A 26,669-nucleotide genomic window follows, 5' to 3' on the forward strand; every position below is an offset into this window, starting at 1 on the left:
CATCTCAAAATTCAAAAATTCAAAAATATTCAAAATTTCAAAAGCTGTCAAAATCTCAAAATCAAAATAGTAAAAAATCTCAAAATACAAAACAAATCTTCACTGCTTTAGGTCACTGTGAACTCTGAGGGACTGGGGGGGGTGCTTAATCCCCACTACACTATGGAACAAAGGACCATGTGCTTAGCAGGAAGTATGCTCAGAAAAATACTTTTCAGCTTAGGATCTCAATCCTTTGCAATCCTTCAAAAATACGCAATGCTGGGGCCAATAACCCTTTGTGGGGATGTTCAGAGAGGCAGGAGAGGATATATTGTTCAATATATTTCCTAACTTGCGCTAGCAAGTTCTATAACTTAGCAGAGTTTTGCATTCCCCTTCTAAACACACTGTGGTTAGCTTGTTGCAAGCTTGTTTATGCTTCTCAATATAAGATTCCTGGTAATTTCCCTTATATCCCTCTTAAAAAGAATAGACACAACACAATCTTGTGTAAAGAATATAAAAGAAGTTTACTCACACATTCAGTTCACAGATGGATCCCTGAAGGCAGACTTAGTTACAAAGTATATACACATGGATCTACCCCCATATGAGGGCTTGATCCCAGTGACTGCAGACTGTGACTCACTGCAGCTCACATGGCGAAAGCAAGATGGAGAAAGAGAGAGGGGGTCTGCTTGCCCTGTGCTTTTGTTACCTGAACAGGTAAGGTCACGCCCACCTCTAGTCACATGCTAAAGGAAGTTTGTCCCAGTCAGGAGGAAACAGGATGTTTTCGACTGACTGGACCAAACATTCCCTCGCATGTCCACTCTAGACTAATTAGGAATGTTGTACTTGACTGCTATCTATGTATCACAGTCCAAACCACTGAGCCTCTTGTTTTTAAAAAAAATATATTTATTAACATTTCAAAGATTATACAAAGACAGTAATAAAAAAGCACAAACAAAAAAAGAAAGAAAGAAAATAAATAACAAAAATACAAAAATACAAAACTGAAAACAATTTAAAAACACATAAAATTCCATTCACTTATTTTCTTTTAACTTACTTCCCAGACCTCCTCATACCTCCCCTTTTTGTATTCCAATTCAAATTATTAATTCAGCAAATCCTCACCATTGGTTTTCACTTAATTTTCAACCTTTCTTTCTCCCCCCCCCCAATTATCTTAGTCATTACAGCTGAAAACCACTTAATTTCTAACCAACATCATTCTAACATTCACTAATTTTGTAGTATTTCCCAAGATAGTCCTTAAATTTCTTCCAATCTTCTTCCGCCGTCTCTCTTCCCTGGTCTCGGATTCTGCCAGTCATTTCTGCCAGTCCCATATAGTCTATCACCTTCATCTGCCATTCTTCCAGAGTGGGTAGATCTTGTGTCTTCCAATACTTTGCAATGAGTATTCTTGCTGCTGTTGTTGCATACATAAAGAATGTTCTGTCCTTCTTTGGCACCAATTGGCCGACCATGCCCAGGAGAAAGGCCTCTGGTTTCTTCAGAAAGGTATACTTAAATACCTTTTTCAATTCATTATAGATCATTTCCCAGAAAGCCTTAATCTTTGGGCATGTCCACCAAAGGTGAAAGAATGTACCTTCATTTTCTTTACATTTCCAACATTTATTGTCAGGCAGGTGATAAATTTTTGCCAGCTTGACTGGGGTCATGTACCACCTATATATCATTTTCATAATATTCTCCCTTAAGGCATTACATGCCGTAAATTTCATACCGGTGATCCACAACTGTTCCCAGTCAGCAAACATAATGTTATGACCAATATCTTGTGCCCACTTAATCATAGCTGATTTAACCGTTTCATCTTGCGTATTCCATTTCAACAGCAAGTTATACATCTTTGACAAATTCTTAGTTTTTGGTTCTAACAATTCTGTTTCCAATTTTGATCTTTCCACCTGGAAGCCAATTTTCCTGTCCAATTTATAAGCCTCCATTATCTGATAGTAATGAAGCCAGTCTCGCACTTTATCTTTTAATTTTTCAAAACTCTGCAATTTCAATCTATCTCCTGCTTGTTCCAAGATTTCCCAATATTTCGGCCATTTGGCCTCCATATTGAGCTTTTTCTGAGCTTTTGCTTCCATTGGTGACAACCACCTTGGGGTTTTATTTTCCAATAGATCCTTATATCTTATCCAGACATTGAACAATGCTTTCCTGACAATATGGTTTTTAAATGCTTTATGTGCTTTAACCTTGTCATACCACAAATATGCATGCCACCCAAAAACATTGTTAAAACCTTCTATTCGGGGTCAAGTTCGACCGGGGTCCGGCACACTTCTCTCGCGCAGCTCTGGTCTTCCCCCCGGGACCTTTGACTCAGCAGAGCATAAAACACAGCGGAAGTAGAAGCTTGAACGTTCTGTCGTGTGGTAGCAATAACTCAGGCTGACACGCAGCAGTGTCCTTATCTTAAAGTCTTTATTCCTTAGCAAAATACAACAGCTATAAATCTCCTGCCAGGCGAGAGTTCGCCCATGTTGCTTGCTCTCTCCTTAGAGCTTACACGCAGACTGAAAAACACACAGAGAAATCCACACCCCTTCCGTGTTCTATGCCCGCCCTCAGAATGTGAGGCGTCATCACTCAGAACTCTTAACCCTGTAAGTTCTGAGCCTCTCTTAACACCCCCTCTCGAATCACGTTCTGAGAGGACCTCTGAGTGTTCAACACCTTCCCCATTGCCTTCTGCCCCTTCCTGGCATCGTTGTTAGGCACCTGTTGAACCTCACAAACCTCAGGTTCGCACTGTGCGAAACCAACCCACGCATTTGTGACCTGAAACCTCTCAGGTGGAATTCCCTTTGTAGCCCGCGATGACCGCCTGGGCACAAACTGGGGTGCTCCTCCTGACCCACTGGGGCCAGCATGTGCGTCTTCCTCATCAGAAGACTCCCCCTCTGACTTGACACGTCTGTGAGCTTTCTCCATTATGCGCACAGGAGATGAGGGCTCACTCTTGGACACTCCCTTACCAACCTGTGGAGACGCCCTACTCTGTTCAGGGACCTGGTCTCCACCAGCAGGTTCAGGCTCTGGCTCTCTTTCCTCCTCAGAGTCGTACAGACAATCTGAGTGAACGTCAGAGCGCGCTTTGCGCCTTGCCCAACCATCCTGCTCAAAAAACTCAGCCTGTTTACTGACCAGAAGCTTGGTCTGATCACCTTCTGGATATGCGAATCTCCACCCCTTGGTCGCGGGTTCATATCCACAGAAGATCATTTCCTGGTACTTTGGACCACCCTCTTGCTGCAACCACTTTGGTACAGGCACCATGGCCCTGCAACCAAACGAACGGAAGAAATGCACAAGCGGCTTCTGTCCGTTGAGCAAGAAATATGGGGTGTCACCTACCACTGCATTGTAGCACCTGTTCATCGAGAAATTGGCCGTTTTTACCGCCTCCCCCCAAAAACTGTGAGGCAAACCAGAGTCATCCAGTAGAATCTCGGATGCTCGAACCAGAGCTTTACTCCTAAGCTCTGCCACGCCACTCTTCTGAGGAGAAGTCACCTTGTGACGTATCCCCCTCTGGCGAAAGAAACCCTTTAGAGCAGACCCAGTGACCTCAGAACCACGGTCGAACTGGAAACCTTGCACCTTGGTGGAGAACCTCTGTTCCACCTCTGCAACCCAATCTTTGATCAGTTGCGCTGCTGCCTCCTTAGCTTTCAGCGTGAAAGCCCATGCGTTCCTTGTAAAATCATCTGTCAGCACCATCAGCCACTTGGCCTTGCCCAGACTTGGCTGTGGCATACCTAAAAGGTCTGCATGCACAAGCTCAAAAGGCTTTGTGGTGACTCTCTCTACCCTGGGATCATTAAATCCCTTGTTTCTGGCTTTCCTGCAAGCCTTGCAATTCAAAGGTTTACCACATTCTTTTACCTTGCAACCTTTGGTGCACTCTGATAACATCTGGACGTCCTCACAGGACCCATGTGACATCCTCTTGTGCCACACGCAAGCACACGACACATGAGTGTGGTCAGTGGCTTTCCCCTCACCCTCGAGAGGTGATTCCAGAACAAAGAGGTTGTTCTGATTTTTTCCAACACGTACCAGTTGCTCTCCACCTCTGGAAATTGTACAAACATTTTTTTCAAAACTCACAGAATATCCCTCCTGTAAAAGAGAAGGTACAGACAGCAGGCAATGTTTTATCTCAGGGAGAACATAAACCTTCAATTCAGCCTGTAAAAAAGAGACAAACATGTTAGAAACATGGGTTACACGCCCCTGTGCACCTGTAGCAAATCTAACAGTTTTCTCAGTTGAAACAGCCTTGCAGTTCCACATTTGTCCATCAGGTGGCGCTGTTACCAAATGGGCATTCGCAGCTGAGTCAACAACCCAACGTAGCACGCTCCCCCCACCGGAGTTGTCCTTCTTTGTTGCCTTTGCAACTGACTTCCTGCTGCCCCCGACCTTGGAGCACTCGCTGCAGGTGTTCTCCAGAACCGCCATCGAAGCAGACAGTTGATAAACGTTCCCACGTCTGCTCCCTCTGTCGCCATGGAAACCCGGCTGGTTCCCATGGGAAGTGACCTTGGGACTTTCCTGCCCTTTGTCTCGCTGTGGACAGCTTCGGCGCAGGTGTTCCGGAGAACCGCAAACAAAACATCTCCGAGTGGAAAACTTTGCAGACTTGCCTTTGTTCTTCACTGCCCCCCCAACCTCTCCAGCAGCAATCCTCCTCGAGGCTTTTCTGCCGTTGGGAAAATGGCTTTTGGCTTCTGCTGTGGTTTCTCTGCAAACCCCCTCCAGCTCCTGCCAAACAGCCTGGGCACTCTCAAGACTCTTGGACTGGCCTCTCTGGCCTGCACCCCCAAACCTGGGTGCACCTTCAGAGGAACAGCTTGCCTCTGCTTTCCTCTTCCCAGCTTCCAGCAGCTTTCCAGCACACGGCTGCCTGTCTCTCTGGCGTGTCAAAGCATCGCAGCAGCTTTTAGACACGGCTCCAGCCCACTTTGGGCTTCCAGGGCGTCCCACAGCCCCTCCTTGACTCTCTGGGCGTTCCCCAGCTTCTGTGCAGCATCTGGCCCCGTCTGGGCGTCCCTCAGGCTGGCGTCTAGCCCCCTCTGGTGTGGCTCCCACTCTCTTCAGTGCCTGCCGACCGACCCAGGGCTCCTTCCCGTCTGCCTCTTCAAAAGGGACTGCACGCGATTCATGACTGTCTGCCATCTCTCCCCCGGGGCCCGGCCTACTCACGATACAGTAGCACCTCCCGGTCCGGCAGATCTCAGCTCCTCCCGGCTGGCTCCAGCTACTCCTTAGCTGGCCTTTGGCTGCTGGCCTCTTTGCCTGCAGTCTCTCTTTCCCAGCGAGCTCCTCAGCTGGCCTCTGGCTGCAGCCTCCTCACACGCACGAACGTTGCTTATCTTTATTGCTGATCTCCATAACCTATTCGGGGTCAAGTTCGACCGGGGTCCGGCACACTTCTCTCGCGCAGCTCTGGTCTTCCCCCCGGGACCTTTGACTCAGCAGAGCATAAAACACAGCGGAAGTAGAAGCTTGAACGTTCTGTCGTGTGGTAGCAATAACTCAGGCTGACACGCAGCAGTGTCCTTATCTTAAAGTCTTTATTCCTTAGCAAAATACAACAGCTATAAATCTCCTGCCAGGCGAGAGTTCGCCCATGTTGCTTGCTCTCTCCTTAGAGCTTACACGCAGACTGAAAAACACACAGAGAAATCCACACCCCTTCCGTGTTCTATGCCCGCCCTCAGAATGTGAGGCGTCATCACTCAGAACTCTTAACCCTGTAAGTTCTGAGCCTCTCTTAACACCTTCTAAATCCAAAATGTCTGTGTTCTCAAGAAGCAGCCATTCTTTCAACCAGCAGAATGCTGCTGATTCATAGTAAAGTTTAAAGTCTGGCAGGGCAAATCCACCCCTTTCCTTTGCATCGGTTAATATCTTGAATTTTATTCTGGGCTTCTTGCCCTGCCAGACAAATCTAGAGATATCTTTCTGCCACTTCTTGAAACAGTCCATCTTGTCCACAATTTGCAATATTTGAAACAAAAACATTCTAGGCAATACATTCATCTTTATAGCTGCAATTCGACCCAACAAGGAAAGCTTCAAATTTGACCAGATTTCTAAATCTTTTTTTACTTCTGTCCAACATTTCTCATAATTATCTTTAAATAAATTCACATTTTTAGCTGTCATATTAATCCCCAAATATTTCACTTTCTTAACCACAGTCAAACCTGTCTCATTCTGAAACCTCTCTTTTTCAATTACTGTTAAATTTTTCTCTAGAACCTTAGTTTTTGACTTGTTCAGTTTAAATCCTGCTACTTGACCAAATTCTTGAATTAAGTCTAAAACCCTTTTGGTACTAGATTCTGGCTCTTGTAATGTTAGTACTAGATCATCTGCAAATGCTCTCAATTTATACTGTTTGGCTCCGACCTGTATACCTTAGGAATGTTGTACTTGACTGCTATCTATGTATCACAGTCCAAACCACTGAGCCTCTTGGACTTGCTTACCAGCGGTTCAAATCCCCAAGACAGGATGAGCTCCCATTGCTCTGTCCCAGCTCCTGCCAACCTAGCAGTTCGAAAGCATGCAAGTACGAGTAGATAAATCGGTACCGCTGCGGAGGGAAGCTAAACGGCGTTTCAGTGCACTCTGGTTTCTGTCACGGTGTCCTGTTGTGCCAGAAGCAGTTTAGTCATGCTGGTGACATGACCCAGGAAGCTGTCTGTGGACAAACAGCGGCTTCCTGGGCCTGAAAGCAAAATGAATGTCACAACCCCATAGTCACCTTTGACTGGACTTAAAAGTCCAGGGGCCCTTTACCTTTTTTACCTTAATAAAAGATCAGACTTAGCAGCCGCTTTACTCTGGTTGGTCTCTGTTAGTTTCTCCAACCTTTGGGAGACTTACGGTTTCCTAGACGGGCTCCTCTTGCATCCCTTAAGGAGGAGCTGTTTTACGATCTTTTTCACCATCATGCCTGACCACTAGTCTTGCTAGCTAGGGGTGATGGCAGCTATTGTCCATAAACAGCTGGAGACCCAAGTTTGGGAAACCCTGTTCACCTTGAGGAGAAAGGAGGGCTCACTTGCATCAGAACATCAGATGAGCCCTGCAGGATCAGGCCCAAGGGGCCCCTGTGGAGGGACTGCAGCTTCCCCGCTCGTGAAGGAGCTGTAGGGTGAAGGTGCCGTAGGAGCGATAGGGAGGCAGGCGGTATGTGCGGGGGGGGGGGAGTGGAGGAACCAGGGAGAAGGAGTTTCTGGAGCCTCTACAGCCCCCTCCCCGCCTGCTCCCTGAAGGTTTCCTCTCTCCTTCTCATTTCAAGGATTGGGGCATCTCAGCCCCCCGGGGTCGCTTTGCTTGGGGGGCGGGGAGCTATTTTGTTGCTGAGGGCAGGAGTCACAATCCTGTCACATTGTGGGTGTCAGGCTTTTAGGTAAGGGGGTGAGGCTCAGGTGGGAAAGAGTTGATAAGGAAAATATCCTGGGGTGTGGGTTTACTCCGCTGCCCAGCTCCTCAGGTTCCCACTCCCAGCAGGTCTCTCTCTGGGGTCAGCAAAAGAAGGAGCCTCCAGCCAAGTTAAAGAAGCAAAACAGCAGTCAGTTGAGCTGATCTTTATTGGTTGCAACAAGGTTCAAACACACCAAGAGTAGGAACCCTGAACATATGGTTGCATGAATTCTTAGGACCTCTCCCGATTTCCCACAATACATTTTCCCACAGCATCTTTGATGCATCACAGATTTCTCACAAAGTAGGAATCTTTGGCATTCAGAAACATGGACCCGTCACCCACCCCTGTCAACAATCCCAGTTTCCCACACCTTTTAACTACCCTCTTCCCCTAAGAACCATAATAGTATTTACCCATCTCCCTAGCTGCAAGGCTGTCCTGGGCTTCTCCTTTGGAAGTATCAGGATCCTCCTCCTCCTCCAATCCGGATTCTGTTCCGGGAATAAGGGGGGGTGAGCCCCCCTCCCAACCTGCCTGCTTCTCCCGGAAGTGGAGCTTCCACTCCGGATTGCTGCTCTGCGCCGTAGCTCTAGGGGCGCGCCCTTTCGGAAAGGGGAGGAGGGGCGGCAGGGGACCCCCCCCAACAAAACATCGAAGTTGCAGGAAAGGAAAGGAGAATCGCGAGCGAGGACAAAGAGGTAAAGGGGTCGCGGAGGGGAGGAGAGGGGAGAAAGGGACCCAGAGAGGGACCCCGCGCCAGCTCCCCAAAGCGCCTTCCGTGGGGCCCCCCCGGCAGGGCCTGGATCCCTGCAAGCGTGCTGCGAAGGGGGCTTCCCTTGGCAGGGGTGGACATGGGGCGCCCACCCACGGGGTCCCACGAGGACTCCCTGGCCCCGTTTCCCCCGCGCAGGCATCCCTGGGGCCCTGTGCGCTCCGCGCGGAGAGAGGCAGACCCTGAAAGGGTTAACGGGCGCGAGAGACGCCTAGATAGAGACCCCCCCCTTTCCCTGCCCATATCCTCTTGTGGGGCCCCTCCGGATGGAAAGATGGGTCGCGCTTGGCGAGGGGTGAGCCGCGCCAAGGGGGCCTCTGGGTGCAGGGGAGACTCCGGGAGGGAGGGAGGGGGCCAAGGGTGGGGGAGCCGGGGGGAGGAGGGAGGGGAGAATCCCTGGGGAAGGAAGCGCAGCATTGGCGGGGGGGGGGAGGAGACGAGTCTTTGGGGAGACGTCTCCATCGTGCGCCCACAAGGAATCTCCGGAGGGGCCGCATTAGCATCTCCCTCCCACCCAAGAATCGACCCCCCCCCTTCAAGGCAACCAGAAAGGGATCCCTGGAAAGTGGGGGCCCAGTCCCCCCACCCCTTCCTTCCTGCAAGCTCCATCCTCTTCCCACCCCATAAACCCCCGCCCTGTCCAGACGCAGCGGTTCTTCATATTTATCTATTCTTATGGACGCGGGTGGCGCTGTGGGTTAAACCACAGAGCCTAGGACTTTCATTTCTTCTAGGGACACATTCCTGGGGTCCCCCCAGCCTGGCTCCACTCTGCCAGGGCAGCTGCGTTTTGTTTCGCTGCAGGTGAGCCTGCCCCGTGCAACGTGGGGCTCTTAGAAGGAACTTGGGGGGGCACGGAGGGGCTGCAGCTTCCCCGCACTTGCCAAAGACTGACAGTATTAGCACAGGTGAGCTGTGCAACCTTCCCAAATTTACAGGCTGTATGTGAATGAGAGTTTGTGGGTGGGATTATAGTTTACACTGGGAGCCAGTGTGGTGTAGTGGTTAAGAGCCATAGACTCGTAATCTGGGGAACAGGTTCGCTTCCCTGCTCGTCCACATGTAGCTGCTGGGTGACCTTGGGCCAGTCACACTTCTTTGAAGTCTCTCAGCCCCACTAACCTCACAGAGTGTTTGTTGTGGGGGAGGAAGGGAAAGGAGAATGTCAGCCGCTTTGAGACTCCTTCGGGTAGTGATAAAGCAGGATATCAAAAACAAACTCCTCTTCTTCTTCTTTATGGCAACCCTGTGATTTTCTCCACACATAACATTTCGTGACCTGATATTGCAGTACAAAATAACTACAAAAATTACAAGATAATAAGAATGATTGCAGTATTTATACCCTGCCCATCTGGTTGGGTTTCCCCAGCCACTCTGGGCAGTTTAAAGTACATAAAAAAGACAGTAAAACATCAAACATTAAAAACATCCCAATGCAGCTGTCTTCTAAATGTCAGAGAGTTGCCCATTTCCTTGCCCTCTGAAGGGAGGGCATTCCATAGGGCGGGAGGCCCTCTGCCTGGTTCCCAGGAACTTCACTTCTGGCAGCAAGGGAACCAGCAGAAGACTCTCGGAGGAGGACCTCCCTATCCGGACTGAGCGATGTTGGTGGAGACGCTCCTTCAGGTCTACAGCGCTGAGGCTGTTTATGGCTTTAGATTGCAGATCTTGCTCCTCCATAACGATCTCCAGAGCAAGTTTGAGATATAATTAGCAGAGTAGCAAAAAACGCTCAGAGGCAGCAAAAAATTAATTTAGCTGAGAAATCTATTACAGTTGTACCTCTGGTTGTGAATGGGATCCGTTCCGGAGGCCAGTTCGCAACATGAGCAAAACGCAACCCACGTCTGTGGGTCGCGATTCGCTGCTTCTGCGAATGCGTGTGACGTCGTTTTGCGTGTTGGCACATGCGCGAGCGGCAAAACCCGGAAGTAACTGGGATGCCACGGGACACAACCTGAAAATGCACAACCTGATCTGTCACTGTCCTGCCCTTAGTCAGAGGCTGCGTTGGGGACTTGGGGTTTTTGGGGAGTCATTTAACCGCCCCCCCATTCCTGGTGTTAATAGCACCAATACCTAAAACGTGGATGGATCTAAGTTCATGGCGTGGGGTGGGGGAGGGAAGAAATTTGCAATGTAAACACTGTTTGTGTGGGACCCCACTTTGCAATTGGATTGCCGGGATGAGCCCCTCTCCCGCTCTCCTGATCCCCAGAAAGAGGAGGGGAGGGGGGAACCTTCCCCTTCCCCCCCAATTCTTTCCCTTCCCTCCCAGCATATCACTCTCTCACCCCTTCCCGCGCTACCCCAAATGCCGCCCCCAGATGTTGCCCCTCTTCCTTCTCCTCCTCCTCGCAAGTCTGTTGTGGAAATGTGGGGTGTGAGCCCCCTCCCCCCCTGCCTGCTTCTCCTGGAAGTGGAGCTTCTGCGCCGGATTGCTGCTCTGCTCCATAGCTCTAGGGGGCGCACTTTCGGAAAACCCCCCTCCCCGTGGATGTTGCAGGAAAGGAAAGGAGAATCGGGAGCGAGTTAAAAGAGGTAAAGGGCTTTCCTTGGCCCCTTAGGCGCCTTGGCAGGGGCGGACATGGGGCCCCCACCCTGGGAGTCCTCACAAGGGCCTCCTTGCACCGTTTCCCATACGCAGGCATCCCCGGAGCGCTGTGGGGTTCGCGGGAAGAGAGTTGGGCCATGAAAGGGTTAACGGGCACTACAGACGCCTGGATAGAGACCCATCCCTCCCCATCTCGTATTGGGGTGGCCCCTCCGGATGGAGGGTGGCCCCTCCGCATGGCGAGGGTTGGGCCGGGCCAAGGGGGCCTCTGGGTGTAGGGGAGACGCTGGGAGAGAGGGAGGGGATCGAGGAAGTGGGGGGGAGGGGAGCATCCCAGCAGTATTGGGGGGGGAAAGCTAGGAAGACCAGTCTTTGGGGAGACCGCTCCATTGTGGCTTCCTTGAGGAATCTCCAGAGGGGGCGCCTTGGCTTCTCCCTCCCACCCAAGAATCGGCCACCCCTTCAAGGCGACCAGAGAGGGATCCCTGGAAAGTGGGGGGTCGTGTCCCCCCACCCCTTCCTTCCTGCAAGCTCCATCCTCTTCCCACCCCATAAGCCCCTGCCCTGTCCAGACACAGCGGTTCTTCCAAGTCCAACCATTGGTCCCCCTGGAGAGGAGAGGAAATCCCCAGAGGAAGAGCGGAGGGGGGAGGCCTTCTCAGAAGCGGCTCTTGGTTTCCGCAATCCCACCCAGGAAGCAGCCAGAAACCTTTTCCTCTCTCTCAGCCTTCCATCTTTATTGTCTTTTCCACTGCCTGGTTCACTGAGGGTGAGGATAATGTACACCTGTCATCAGAAACAGGTGCAGAGTCCATGGAATGGCTCTCAGGATTGATATGGAAGTTGCACCTATAAAGCATTTCTGTTCCTCTTATTCTTTTTAGGCAATGTCAGAGTGACTGACAAGCTGAGATACAATCCTTCAGCATCCGATGATAGCAATTGCATGAATCTTCCCAGTCAAAGGACCCATTTTCATGATAGACAGTACCTGTGGCTGGAGTCTCTACACACAGGGTGTGCCTATACAAGCCAAAGACTGCCAGTATTAGCACAGGTAAGGTGTGTGACCTTCCCAAATTTACAGACTCTATGTGAATGAGAGTTTGTGGGTGGGATTATCGTTTACGGCAACCCTGTGATTTTCTCCACCCATAACATTTCATGAGCTGATATTGCAGTACGAATTCCAAAATAACTTTTAAAAATCACAAGATGATGATGATGATGATAAAAATAAAATTTTACTTATACCCCACCCTCCCCAGCCAAGGCCATGCTCAGGGGGATGATAAGAATAATTGCAGTATTTATAGCCTGCCCATCTGGTTGGGTTTCCCCAGCCACTCCGGGGAGCTTAAAGTACATAAAAAAGACAGTAAAACATCAAACATTAAAAACATCCCAATGCAGCTGTCTTCTAAATGTCAGATAGTTGCCTGTTTCCTTGCCCTCTGAAGGGAGGGCATTCCATGGGGCAGGAGGCCCTCTGTCTGGTTCCCTGGAACTTCACTTCTGCCAGCAAGGGAACCAGCAGAAGACCCTCGGAGGAGGACCTCCCTGTCTGGACTGAGCGATGGGGGTGGAGACGCTCCTTCAGGTCCACAGGGCTGAGGATATTTATGGCTTAAGGTTGCAAATCTTGTTCCTCCATAACGATCTCCAGAGCAAGTTCCACGCATAATTAGCAGAGTAGCAAAAAATGCTCAAAGGCAGCAAAAAAATAATTCAACTGAGAAATCTATTACAGTTGTACCTCTGGTTGCGAACGGGATCCGTTCCGGAGGCCCATTCGCAACATGGGCAGAACACAAACCACGTCTGCGCATCTGCAGGTCACGATTCACTGCTGCGAATGCATGTGACATCATTTTGCACGTCTGCGCATGCGCGAGTGGCAAAACCCGGAAGTAACTGGGTTGCCATGGGACACAAGGCAGAAATGCACAACCTGAAGCAAACGTAACATGAGGTATGACTGTACTGAAGACAGAGAAGCATAACAGAATCCAAAAAATAGCAAAAATGTAACTCACAGTAAAACCCTGACTTAGCATACCGAAACAGCACTCAAGTAAGAAACAGACAAACAGAGTAGAGTAATAGCTGAATATTAAGTGGGAGAAGGTGCATTTCAATACTGTAATTTATATATAATTCAATGTCAGAGAAACCCTGGGACTAGATAAAAAGCCTCCCGGTGGACGTGCCCCATCTGCCCTTCACTTTCCTCTTCCGCACAGGCAGAATCTGCCTTCTGGACTGTGGAATTGACTGTTGTTCTCATCCTCTCCATCCACCAGGGCCTGCCTTCACCTGCAGCAGAATTCCCCAGCCCCCCAAGGATTTGAGACCCATCAGCTTTCCTCACCTGGTTTAGCCAGCCGGTTGAAGCCGTTTCTTGAACCCCTGTTGCATGCTGACAGCTTCTGGAAGCCACAGGTGAGAGCTGAGTGCAGGGTGGGGACCAAGGGTGGAAAAATGACCCCAGAAGGTGCAGGACATGTCCCCCACCCAAGGAACTACTTATCCCCAACACCCCATGACATCTAGATCCAGGTAGGTAGCCGTGTTGGTATGACGCAGTTGAAATAAAAAATTACAAAATATTCCCGTAGCACCTTAGAGACCAACTAAGTTTGTTCTAGGTATAAGCTTTCGTGTGCATGCACACTTCTTCAGATACACTGAAACAGATGTCACCAGACCCTTATATATTATGGGAGGTTGGGGTGGGGCTGTTCCTCATAAGGGTACTCCTACTACCATCTCCCACTACCCTTCACTATATGAAGAAGTGTGCATGCACACCAAAGCTTATACCTAAAACAAACTTAGTTGGTCTCTAAGGTGCTACTGGACTATCTGGCTACCTACCATGAAGTACAGTTATCTCCTTGCCTTGAATATCCTGCTTTTCAGAGCCAGATTAGGATAGTCCTGTGTCAGAAGACGGTGCAAGAGATCAGGCAGCACATCATTATTATAAAGAACCATTGTGGTGGGTATTTCCGTCTGGGATTCCCATTTGCCAGCTGCTTTCCTTCTGCTTCTCCTGCTCTCTCCATGCAATGTGAGGCATGTAGACAGAGGTCCATCTCCAAGAAAAGAAGCTTCCCTGAGCACCCATTCAGCTGACTCCAAGCACCAAAACTGGTCACTAGTTCTCTGACTGACCCAGACCAAAGTCCCTGGAAAAGATGTAGACCTGGGCCTCCCAAAATGGTCCACATGGATCTTCTGAGGCCAATGGGACTGTGCAGGTGACTGCTGAAGATTTAGAGGTGAAAAGGGGTGGTGGTGGATGGAGGATTATGACGCAAAGGATGGGAATTGTCCAAAGGAACAATGAACCAGAGAAAGAGAGGGCCTTTTCATGGACAGAGAGCAGCTGCCTTTCCTGTGAGGAAACAATTGATTTGAGAAGGCTGCATTCCAAGATCATGCTGCTTCATTAATGATGATTGAGGATAATGAAAGGTTGCTGATGCATTACTATCATTTGACATCATTGCATCTTTATTTCCTCAAAACTTGGAACATGGGTAGGAGGCGGGGGAATGTAGGAGATGTTGAAATAAGAAAAGCTGCTAATGTGCTCTCTTTCCATTTGTTCTCTTCCTTGAAACTCAAACAGGATTTCCTTTCCTCCCACTCTGAAGAAGGAGATGGAGAAGACAGTCAGAACTCCAGGAGATGGGACACCTTTTGTTTCATTAGAAAGAGAAATTAAAATGTGTGAAATGTGGATTATGCTTCATAGAATGAGCACACATAATTCACATCAATGACCTCCAACAGGGGAGAAACCATTGAAAGGTAAGGAGTGTAGAAAGAGTTTCACTGATATTGGAAAACTTAGAATACATCAGCAGATTAACATGGGCAAGAAAGGATTCAAATGCATGCAGTGTGGGAAGAACTTCAGTCAGAGTGGATCCCTCAATATACATCAACGTATTCACACAGGAGAGAAACCATACAAATGTATGGAGTGTGGAAAGAGCTTTAGTCAGAGTGGACACCTCAATTTACATCACCAGACTCACACAGGGGAGAAACCATTTAAATGTATGGAGTGCGGAAAGAACTTCAGTCAGAGGGGATACTTTACATCAACGGACTCATACAGGCGAGAAACCATTTAAATGCATGGAGTGTGGAAAGAGCTTTAGTGATATTAGAAACTGTAGAAAACATCAACAGACTCACACAGGGGAGAAACCATTTAAATGCATGGAGTGTGGAAAGAGCTTCGGTTTCAATGCAGAACTTAGAAGACATCAGCGGACTCACAGAGGGGAGAAACCATTTCAATGTATGGAGTGTGGAAAGAGCTTCGGTTTCAATGCAGAACTTAGAAGACATCAACGGACTCACAGAGGGGAGAAACCATTTCAATGTATGGAGTGTGGAAAGAGCTTCAGTTTCAATGCAGAACTTAGAAGACATCAACGGACTCACAGAGGAGAGAAACCATTTAAATGTATGGAGTGCGGAAAGAGCTTTAGTGATAATGCACACCTTAGAAGACATCAACAGACTCACACAGGGGAGAAACCATTTAAATGTATGGAGTGTGGAAAGAGCTTTAGTGAAAATGGAACCCTTAGAAAACATCAACAGACTCACAGAGGGGAGAAACCATATAAATGTATGGAGTGCGGAAAGAGCTTCAGTCTGAGTGGACACCTCAATATTCATCTACAGGCTCACACAGGGGAGAAACTGTATAAATGTATAGAGTGTGGAAAGAGCTTTTGTGAAACTGGAAAGCTTAGAAGACATCAACCGACTCACACAGGGGAGAAACCATTTAAATGTATGGAGTGTGGAAAGAGCTTTTGTGAAACTGGAAATCTTAGAAGACATCAACGGACTCACACGGGTGAAAAACCATATAAATGTATGGAGTGCGGAAAGAGCTTCAGTCAGAGTGGACACCTCAATATTCATCTACAGACTCACACAGGAGAAACTGTATAAATGTATGGAGTGTGGAAAGAGCTTTTGTGAAACTGGAAAGCTTAGAAGACATCAACAGACTCACACAGGGGAGAAACCATTTAAATGCATGGAGTGCGGACAAAGCTTCAGCCATAGTGGAAATCTTAGAAAACATCAGCAGACCCACATCAGAAAAGCCAGTTAAATGTTTGGCCTCTGGAAGGAGCTTCAGTCACAGTAGACTCCTTGATTTACATTAACAAACTCACATAAGAGACAAACCATATAATTGTCAGGAAGTTAGATAGAGGTGGAGGTCCAGTACTTGTGGAAGTTCTAAATCAACAGACTCATGCACAGGTTGAACTTTAAGAGTTAAAACCCTACAAACCATCAACAGACATGAGGAGAAGCAGTTTAAATGGAAAGATTACAGAAAGTGATTTAATTATAATGGAATGTTTAAGAAACATCTAGGGACTCTCACAAGGGAGAACCCATTTAGATGTATGGAGTGTGGGACATGTTCCTCTCAGAGTCCACTCTTCTTCCCAGCAATGATCTCCAAAGAAATCCATATTCCTGCTTCAGGGCCAGCTGAGTCTGTTTCTCTTGTCCTTATCTCTTAGCTAGGTAACTCCTGTCTAATCTGCTCTGTATCAGTGTCACTCCCTGCTTCTGAGACCACTGCAAAAGAGGAGGGTCAATTCCCCCCCTCCAGCTCCCAGGAAAGCTGATCTGCCTGAGAATGCATTCCTACATACTCAGCTTCAGACCATTCCCTGACGCATTGCGAGAACCCTTGAAAAAGAAGTGATTTGGCTCACCATTGGAAGCTAAGACCCCTAAAAGGTTGAATATGAAAGATACGTGGTTGAAGTATAATGCTATTCTGATGGAAGTAGGGGACCTTGTGATCCGTTGAAAGATAAATTAGATGATAGGTTCCAGTACATCCAGATAAATGAAGTGTTTAAAATGGATAAGAAAATTGGTTTTCAAAGAGAGAAATCAAAACTGGAAACGGAATTATTAGATACAAAACCGAAAAACCTATCTAAGATGTATAATTTATTGCTGGAATGGTGTACAAAAGATGTACAAGTGAAATCTGTAACGATTGAATGGGCCAGGCATGTGGGGCACAATATCATGATGGTGGATTGGGAGAAATTGTGGAAAAAGGAATCAAATTTACAGCTTGTAATGTATTAAGAGAAACATGGATGAAAATGATGTATAGATGGTATTTAACACCAGTGAAGTTTGCAAAAATGTATCATACTCATGATAATAAATGCTGGAAATGTAAAGAAAAAGAAGGAACCTTTTACCACATGTGGTGGACGTGCCCCAAGGAAAAAGACTTCTGGGAAAGTATTTACAATGAACTGATGAAAGTATTGAAAGAAGTATTGAAAGAATTGGAAGAAGTTTAAGGAATATTTGAAAAAATATGTTAATATTTAAATCTTAGAATAGCTTTGGAAGTGGATATAGGCTGCAGGCTTAGAAGTAGAAGATAGTGTATTTTAAAATAGTATTATTTGTAAGTGATAAAATGTGAAGTGATTTTAAGAGTGATTTTAAAAAAAGATGGTTAGAAACGATGATATATGTAAACTGCTAAAGATGAAGTAAAATGAAAATCAGATAGGTGGGACTTGGGGAAGCCCACTTAACAATGATTAGGAAAATAAGGATATGACAATAATTTGTTTGTATTTCTGTTTGAGTTCTTTATTTGTGTTATAAAATGAATATATTTTTTTTGGAAAAAGCAAAACAAAAAAACAACTGATACGGCAATACGACACAGATCACAGCGTGTGTTTTTGTGTTGCATGTTTGCCTGGAAGCAGCCGGCAGAAAGCTTTGCTTCGTGAAGCCCCTGCAGATGCCGAGTTTCTGACTTCCCTCCCAGGTGGCAGGAAGTGAAAGACACACCTCCATTGCCCTGTGTCCTTCCAGCCTCTTTCCTCCCTTGCTCCCTTCTGCCAGATTGTGTGCCTGACTTAGATATCCTGCATGCTGTATTTTTTTTACTGCTGAAACTGGATTTGTTCTCAGGAGCTAAGTTTTGTGCCTCACTGGGGTCCCAGTGAGAACCGTATGCTTTGAAATCTCAGTAAACTATTACTATAGACGTCCCGCTGCTTCTGTGTGTGTTTTTGACCTCAGTGTGGGACTTGCTCTACACGTGGCCCCTGCCCCGCGGATACTTGGCTCAGGCCTTGGAGTTGCTGTACTCAAGCATTCAAGATGGGTGTTTGTGTGACAGACTGGTTTTTGCCACAAACTCTGTCACCCCCACCACCGCATGATCTCCAAACATTACTTATTCAACAGAACTTCATCCCTGCCCCCTGCACGTTCTGAAGAAAACTTTAATGGGAGATCCCCGCCCCCCCAAGCCTAACTGCAAGAGGGGGAAGGATGGGTTGCAGGTACCAGGAAAGTCTCCTGACGGGCCCATCTTCACTCATGAACCACATAGGGGAAACCCAGAGCTACTGCTTATTCTGGGGTTTGGGGAGGATAATATTTTTCCCTAGTCCCAGAAGTTATTAGTCAATCATGCTGCTAGGGAGTCTTCCTGCCAGAGGACCACAGTGCATATTGCTATCCTACTGATTTTACTCTTGTTGTTGCTGTTGCTGTCATGGACTGGAGGGGTGCAGGGGGCGGGAGGCACCAGTCTGGGGTACCCACAAGGGAAGAAGGCTCAGATCCTGGGGACTGGTGGTGGGATGGTGATGAGCAGATAGAGGGAGAAAAGGGAGCAGAGGGGGAGGGGAGGTGTTGCAAGCTGAGGAGGAAACAGGGTTTGGTGAGCAGGAAGATGCTGGGGCAGAGAGCAGTTCAGGCTCAGAGGGAGGAGTGGGGGGGCTAGGAGACCCAGAAGAGGAGGCCATCAGCTGAAGCATCCAGGGAGACTCCCCCTCCTGCTGCGACCAGCTCCCCTCTCCCCACACAGGGAAATCCAGTTCAGACCCATGAACCTGTACATGATATTAATGGGTGTAGGTTTTTTTGTCCCAACATGCATCACTTTAATCTCATTGACAATGAACTGTATTTTCTGCTCATTCACCCCATTTGGAGAGGTCCTTTTGGAGCTCCTTGCATCTCTCTTTGTTTGAGCAACCCTGGACAATTTACATCGACTTTTAAAACTCCCCCCCCCTTCACCCAGAATACTTTTCAAGTAGCATCTTCACTAGTATGTCACAAATAGGGAGGGGTATCAAAGGGTTACACAAGTGCAACAGTTGGTCACTCCATCAGATACATCTCTGGACACCTCTCCAGTACCCATCACCCAAAGAACAAGAAAACTATCGACACAATAAAGTAGTACCTCGGGTTAAGTAATTAATTCATTCCGGAGGTCTGTTCTTAACCTGAAACTGTTCTTAACCTGAGGTACCACTTTAGGTAATGGGGTCTCCTGCTGCCGTGCCACCGCCACACTATTTCTCTTCTCATCCTGAAGCAAAGTTCTTACCCTGAGGTACTATTTCTGGGTTAGCGGAGTCTGTAACCTGAAGCGTCTGTAACCCGAGGTACCACTGTAATTATAATAATAAAATAAAATAAAATATATTTATATCCCGCCCTCCCCAGCCAAAGCCAGGCTCAGAGCGGCTAACAACAGTAAAAGTAATATAGTTTACATAAAATCACAATCAATTAATTGAAATACATTCTAAAATCAATTCATTCTAAAATCAGTTCAGAATCAAATTACATCCTTGCCCTCAGGGCTTCTCCTGAGATGGGCTTTCAGAACCTGGCTTGGTCAACTGCCTCTGTGGAAGTCTATTGTCGTCCCTTGGTCACTCCCAGGGTGGGGCGAAGTGTGGCTCGGGGGATTATGGCAGGAGGCCCTGTTTTTGCTGCCTACGTGACTATCCGCTTCCAGGGTCATGGAAGAGGGTGAAGCCTAAATTTACTTTTTCTTAAGAGTTAAAATGGCGTTGGAATGGGAAGAATCGGTTAAAGTATGGATTTTATATGAATTTACAAATTTAGTTATCATTCCCAGAGCTGTCAAGCTGAAAGGATACATTCAGACACAATCTTTGTAACATTCTAGCAACTTTAGGCAATCGAAACCAAAATGGCTACATTTAATATACTTTGCCCATAGTCTTAGCAGCAGGAGGGCGCTGAGACAATCGTGCAAAGGCTGAGCTGAAAGGCTGGTTTGGAGGCAGTTTCAGCCGTCTACGGATTCCCCCATTGGCTAGCTGTCAAAACATAGTGCTCTTGATTGTTGGGCTTCGGTTATTCATAAATCCCATTCATAAAACACAAAGTCCGTAAATCCCATTCTTAAAATGCAGAGACCGTGTTTTCCTGTATTTATAAGATATGTGAATCTTTTGCGACTGAGGGGAGAAGGGTTTGGGGTTCCTCGTCCCAGGGGATAATGTCAGATGGTAACCCCCTCCCCTGTAATTTCCGTAACACCAGGAAGGAATCCTCCCCCACCTTAGTCACATGCAGCTGGGCTCACTTGCCAGAGCCACCTGGAAGGCATGACTACAATTCCCATCATCCCTGACCACTGGTCCTGCTAGCTAGGGGTGATGGGAGCTGTAGTCCAAAAGCAGCTGGAGACCCAAATTTGGGAAACCCTGTTCTCCCTGAAGGACAAAGGAGGGTTCACTTGCACCAGAACATCAGGTGAGCCCTGCAGGATCAGGCCCAAGGGGCCCCTGTCCTCCCAGGGGCCAAGCAGGGGCCTCTTCTGGGAAGCCCACCGGCAGCACTTGACCCCAGAGAAGGGGGGAGGCGCATTTCTTCCAGGGACACATTTCTGGGGTCCCCACGTTGCGCCCCAGCCTGGCTCCACTCGGCCAGGGCAGCTGTGTGTTGTTTCGCTGCACGTGAGCCTGCCCCGTGCAATGTGGGGCTCTTAGAAGGAATTTGAGGGGGGCCGGAGGGACTAGGGCTTCCCCGCACTTGCAAAGGACCAGTAGAAGCGGAGGGGAGGCAGGCAGCAGGAGGGCGATGGGGAGGAACCAGCGAGAAGAAGCTTCTGGAGCCTGGGCAGCCCCCTCCCCGCCTGCTCCCGGAAGGTTTCCTCTCCCCATTTCATTTCAAGGATTGGGGGACCTCAGCATCCCGGGGTTGCTTTGCTCCGGGGGGGGGAGGGGGAGCTATTTTGTTTGCTGAAGGCAGGAGTCACAATCCTGTCACATTGTGTTGTGTCTGGCTTTTAGGTAAGGGGGTGGGGCTCAGGTGGGAAGGAGTTGAGAAGGAAAATATCCCCGGGTGCGGATTTCCTTCGCTGCCCAGCTCGTCAGGATGCCCCTCCCGGGGGTCCCTCCGGTCAGCAAAAGAAGGAGAATCCAGCCAAGTTAAAGAAGCAAACGGCGGTCAGTTGACGTGAACTTTATTTGTTGCAACAAGGTTCAAACACACCAAGAGTAGGAACCCCGATAAGATGGTTGCATGGATTTTTAAGACCTCTCCCCATTTCCCACAATACATTTTTCCACACCATCTTTGATGCATCACAGATTTGTCACAAAGGAGGAGTCTTTGGCATTCAGAAACATGAGCCCGTCACCCACCCCTGTCAACAACCCCAGTTTCTCACACCTTTAAACTGCCCTCTTCCAATAAGAACCATAATAGTATTCAGACATCCCTCTAGCTGCAAGGCTGTCCTGGGCGTCTCCTTTGAAAATATCAGGATCCTCCTCCTCCTCCTCCTCCTCCTCCTCCTCCTCCTCCAATCCGGCTTCTGCTCCGGGAATAAGGGAGGGGTGAGCCTCCTCCCAAACTGCCAGTTTCTCCCGGAAGTGGAGCTTCTACGCCGGATTGCCGCTCAGCGCCATAGCTCTAGGGGCGCGCCCTTTCGAAAAGGGGAGGAGGGGCGGCAGGGGCGGCAGGGGACCCCCCCAACAAAACATCGATGTTGCAGGAAAGGAAATGAGAATCGGGAGCGAGGACAAAGAGGTAAAGGGGTCGCGGGGGGGGGAGAGGGGAGAAAAGGACCCAGAGAGGGACTCCGCGCCAGCTCCCCAAAGCGCCTTCCGTGGGCCCCCCCGGCAGGGCCTGGATCCCTGAACGTGTGCTGCGAAGGGGGCTTTCCTCGACAGGGGTGGACATGGGGCGCCCACCCACGGGGTCCCTGGCCCCGTTTCCCCCGCGCAGGCATCCCTGGGGCCCTGTGCGCTCCGCGCGGAGAGAGGCAGACCATGAAAGGGTTAACGGGCGCGAGAGACGCCTAGATAGAGACCCCCGTCCCTCCCCATCTCGTCTTGTGGGGCCCCTCCGGATGGAGAGATGGGTCGCGCATGGCGAGGGGTGAGCCGCGCCAAGGAGGCCTCTGGGTGCAGGGGAGACTCCGGGAGAGAGGGAGGGGGCGAAGGGTGGGGGGAGCCGGGAGGAGGAGGGAGGGGAGCATCCCCGGGGTAAGGAAGCGAAGCACTGGCGGGGGGCGGGGAAGGAAGACCAGTCTTTGGGGAGACGTCTCCATCGTGCGCCCACGAGGAATCTCCAGAGGGGCGGCCTTGGCTTCTCCCTCCCACCCAATAATCGACCCCCCCTCCAAGGCAACCAGAAAAGGATCCCTGGAAAGTGGGGGGTCCTGTCCCCCCACCCCTTCCTTCCTGCAAGCTCCATCCTCTTCCCACCCCATAAGCTCCTGCCCTGTCCAGACACAGCGAATCTGCCCAGTCCAACCATTGTTCGTCCTGGAGAGGAGAGGGAAGAGGAAGAGGAAGAGGGGAGAGGAGGGGCCTTCTCAGAAGCGGCTCTTTGTTTCCGCAATCCCCCCCAGGAAGCAGCCAGAAACCTTTTCCTCTCTCTCAGGCTTTTATCTTCAAGTGTCTTTTCCACTGCATGGTTTATTGAGGATGAGGAAAATGTACACTTGTCATCAGAAACAGGGGTGCAGAACCTATTTAATTGATCTCAGAATTGCTATAGAAGGTGCGCCTCAAAGGCATTTCTGTTCCTCTTACTTTTTGTAGGCAATGTCAGAGTGACTGACAAGCTGAGATACTTCCCAGTCAAAGGACCCATTTTCATGATAGACAGTGCTTGTGGCTGGAGGCTCTACAGACAGGGTGTGCCTATGGAGGCCAAAGACTGGCAGTATTAGCACAGGTGAGCTGTGTGACCTTCCCAAATTTACAGACTGTATGTGAATGAGGGTGTGTGGGTGGGATTATTGTTTACGGCAACCCTGTGATTTTCTCCACCCAAAACATTTCATGACCTGATATTGCACTACGAATTCCAAAATAACTACAAAAAAATCACAAGATAATACAACTGATTGTAGTATTTATACCCTGCCCATCTGGTTGGGTTTCCAGTACACATAAAAGACAGTAAAACATCAAACATTATAAACCTCCTAATACAGGTCTCCCTTCAACTGTCTTCTAAATGTCAGGTAGTTGTTCATTTCCTTGACCTCTGAAGGGAGGGAACCAGCAGAAGACCCTCAGAGGAGAACCTCAGTGTTCAGAGTGAAGGATGGAGGTGGAGACACTCCTTCAGGTCTACAGGGCCGAGGCTGTTTAGGGCTCTAGGTTGCAGAAATTTCTCCTTCATAACGATCTCCTAGACTGACATATAGTTAGGAGAGTAGGAAAAAGCGCTCAGATCAGGAATAAATTCATATCTCAAGAAATAACACAACTTCAGGTTGTTAATGAATCAGTACTACATATTCAAGGATGAAGTTTCCACTAAGTAGAGTTATCCATTTGCTTTTAATATCCAGCTTTTCAGTGCCAGATTAGGATAGTCCTGTGTCAGAAGACGGTGCAAGAGATCAGGCAGCACATCATTATTATAAGGAACAATGGGGGGGGTGTTTCCCATTTGCCAGCTGCTTTCTTTCTGCTTCTCCTGCTCTCTCCATGCAATGTGAGGCATGTAGACGGAGGTCCATCTCCCAGAACAGGAGCTTCCCTGAGCACCCATTCAGCTGACCCCAAGCACCAAGCCTTGTCACTAGTTCTCCGACTGACCCAGACCACAGTCCCTGGAAAAGATGTAGACCTGGGTCTCATATAATGGTCCACATGGACTTCCTGAGGCCATTGGGACTGTGCAGGTGATTCATGAAGATCTAGAGGTGGAAACAGGAGTGGATGGAGGACTATGATGCGGATGATGATATGTCCAAAGGAAAGATGAACCAGAGACAGAGAGGGCCTTTTCATGGAGAGAGAGTAGCTGCATTTCCTGTGAGAAAACAATTGATGGGAAAAGGCTGTTTTCCAAGATCATGCTGCTTTATTAATGATGATTGAGGATAATGAAAGGTTGCTGATGCATTACTATCATTTGACATCATTGCATCTTCATTTCCTAAAAATTTGGAACCTGGGTAGGGTGCAGGGGAAATATAGGACATGTTGAAATATGAGGTGGTGCTAATGGCATCTGATATGCTCTCTTTTCCTTTGTTCTCTTCCTTGAAACCCAAACAGGATTTCCTTTCCTCCAACGCTGAGGAGGGTTATGGAGAAGAGAGACAGACTTCCAGGGGAAAGGGCACCTTTGGTTTCACTAGATATAGACATTAAAATGTGTGAAATCTGGAACATGCTTCATTGAATGAACACACATAGCTCACATCAACAAACCCCAAAAGTGGCGAACCATTTAAAGGTATAGAGTGTGAAAAGACTTTCACTGATAGAACACATCAGCCGACTCACATGGGCAAGAAAGGATTCAAATGCAAGGAGTGTGGGAAGATCTTCAGTCAGAGTGGAAACCTCAATATACATCAACGGACTCACACAGGGGAAAAACCATTTAAATGCATGGAGTGTGGAAAGAGCTTCATTCAGAGTGGACACCTGAGAAGACATCAACGTACTCACACAGGGGAGAAACCATATGAATGTATGGAGTGCAGAAAGAGCTTTCGTGATAATAGAACCCTTAGACGACATCAACGGACTCACACAGGGGAGAAACCATATGAATGTATGGAGTGTGGGAAGAGCTTCAGTTACGATGCAGGCCTTAGATCACATCAACGGACTCACACAGGGGAGAAACCATATGAATGTATGGAGTGTGGGAAGAGCTTCAGTTACGATGCAGGCCTTAGATCACATCAACGGACTCACACAGGGGAGAAACCATTTAAATGTATAGAGTGTGGAAAGAGCTTTAGTGATAATGGAACCCTTAGAAGACATCAACGGACTCACACAGAGGAGAAACCATATGAATGTATGGAGTGTGGAAAGAGCTTTAGTGATAATGGAACCCTTAGAACACATCAATGGACTCACACAGGGGAGAAACCATTTAAATGTATGGAGTGTGGGAAGAGCTTCAGTTACGATGCAGGCCTTAGATCACATCAACGGACTCACACAGGGGAGAAACCATATGAATGTATGGAGTGTGGGAAGAGCTTCAGTTACGATGCAGGCCTTAGATCACATCAACGGACTCACACAGGGGAGAAACCATATGAATGTATGGAGTGTGGGAAGAGCTTCAGTTACCATGCAGGCCTTAGATCACATCAACGGACTCACACAGGGGAGAAACCATATGAATGTATGGAGTGTGGGAAGAGCTTCAGTTACCATGCAGGCCTTAGATCACATCAACGGACTCACACAGAGGAGAAACCATGTGAATGTATGGAGTGTGGAAAGAGCTTTAGTGATAATGGAACCCATAGAAGACATCAACGGACTCACACAGGGGAGAAACCATTTAAATGTATAGAGTGCGGAAGAAAATTCAGTCAGAGTGGACACCTAAATATGCATCAACTGACTCACACGGGTGAAAAACCTTTTAAATGCATGGAGTGCGGAAAGAGCTTTAGTGATAATGGAACCCTTAGAACACATCAACGGACTCACACAGGGGAGAAACCATATGAATGTATGGAGTGCGGAAAGAGCTTCAGTTTCAATGGAAGCCTTAGAAGACATCAACGGACTCACACGGGGGAGAAACCATATGAATGTATGGAGTGCGGAAAGAGCTTTTGTTATAATGGAACCCTTAGAACACATCAACGGACTCATACAGGGGAGAAACCATATGAATGTATGGCGTGCGGAAAGAGCTTTCGTGATAACCGCAACCTTAGAAGACATCAACAGACTCACACAGGGGAGAAACCATGTAAATGTATGGAGTGTGGAAAGAGCTTTAGTGATAATGGAACCCTTAGAAGACATCAACGGACTCACACAGGGGAGAAACCATATAAATGTATGCATTGTGGAAAGAGCTTCAGTAATAGTGGAAACTTCAATAAACATCAACGGACTCACACAGGGGAGAAACCATATGAATGTATGGAGTGCGGAAAGAGCTTCAGTTTCAAAGGAAGCCTTAGAATACATCAACGGACACACACGGGGGAGAAACCATATGAATGTATAGAGTGTGGAACGAGCTTTAGTGATAATGGAACCCTTAGAACACATCAACGGACTCACACAGGGGAGAAACCATATAAATGTATGCATTGTGGAAAGAGCTTCAGTAATAGTGGAAACTTCAATATACATCAACGGACTCACACAGGGGAGAAACCATTTAATTGCATGGAGTGCGGAAGGAAATTCAGTCAGAGTCGACACCTCAGCGTGCATCAACTGACTCACACAGGGGAGAAACCATATGAATGATTTGTTCTCAGGAGCTAAGTTTTGTGCCTCACTGTGGTCCCAGTCATAACTGTAGCCTTTGAAAGCTCAGTAAACTATTACTGAAGAAGTCCTGCTGCCTGTGTGTGTCTTTTTGACCTCAGTGTGGCACTTGCTCTACACGTGGCCCCTCCCCTGCTGCTACTTAGCTCATGCCCTGGAGTTGCTCTACTCAAGCACACAAGATGGTTTTTGCACCAAACTCTGTCACCCCTACCACTACATGATCTCCAAACA

General features: G+C 48.1%; 4 protein-coding genes across 16 annotated transcripts in view; all 4 read left to right on the forward strand.

Annotated features, from left to right (window-relative positions):
• LOC128421998 (zinc finger protein 782-like) overlaps positions 1–16,961 on the forward strand; it is a 115,088-nt gene extending 98,127 nt beyond the window's left edge. For all 10 annotated transcript variants that reach the window (XM_053405431.1, XM_053405437.1, XM_053405434.1 and 7 more), the window contains one exon: positions 14,450–16,961. In XM_053405431.1, coding sequence (XP_053261406.1) covers positions 14,965–15,798 — 834 coding nt within the window. In that variant the 5' untranslated portion in view covers positions 14,450–14,964 and the 3' untranslated portion in view covers positions 15,799–16,961. The remainder of the gene's footprint in view (positions 1–14,449) is intronic.
• Positions 1–26,669, forward strand: part of LOC128421977 (zinc finger protein 160-like) — a 79,954-nt gene that overhangs the window by 10,285 nt on the left and 43,000 nt on the right. The window contains exon 1 of one of the 2 annotated variants that reach the window (XM_053405390.1): positions 21,701–21,732. The exons of the other annotated variant lie outside the window; for it this stretch is intronic. The gene's annotated coding sequence lies outside the window, so the exon portion shown is untranslated. Of the gene's footprint in view, positions 1–21,700; positions 21,733–26,669 lie in introns of those variants that run through there. 2 annotated transcript variants of the gene reach the window in all.
• LOC128421958 (zinc finger protein 850-like) lies at positions 7,955–26,504 on the forward strand. Of its 3 annotated transcripts, none has more exons than XM_053405341.1 (3): positions 7,955–8,181; positions 22,752–22,887; positions 24,228–26,504. In XM_053405341.1, exon 3 carries the CDS (start codon positions 24,459–24,461, stop codon positions 26,412–26,414), a length of 1,956 nt encoding a protein of 651 aa, XP_053261316.1. In that variant the 5' UTR covers positions 7,955–8,181; positions 22,752–22,887; positions 24,228–24,458; the 3' UTR covers positions 26,415–26,504. The 3 variants fall into 3 exon arrangements, with proteins under 3 accessions (XP_053261316.1, XP_053261315.1, XP_053261314.1); XM_053405340.1 differs by lacking the exon at positions 7,955–8,181 and adding an exon at positions 21,665–21,732; XM_053405339.1 differs by lacking the exon at positions 7,955–8,181 and adding an exon at positions 21,913–22,083.
• LOC128421982 (zinc finger protein 420-like) overlaps positions 21,656–26,669 on the forward strand; it is a 171,334-nt gene continuing 166,320 nt past the window's right edge. The window contains exon 1 of the mRNA XM_053405393.1: positions 21,656–21,732. The gene's annotated coding sequence lies outside the window, so the exon portion shown is untranslated. The remainder of the gene's footprint in view (positions 21,733–26,669) is intronic.

This window comes from Podarcis raffonei, chromosome 10 (genome assembly GCF_027172205.1).
Source record: "Podarcis raffonei isolate rPodRaf1 chromosome 10, rPodRaf1.pri, whole genome shotgun sequence".
Taxonomy (NCBI): Eukaryota; Metazoa; Chordata; class Lepidosauria; order Squamata; family Lacertidae; genus Podarcis; species Podarcis raffonei.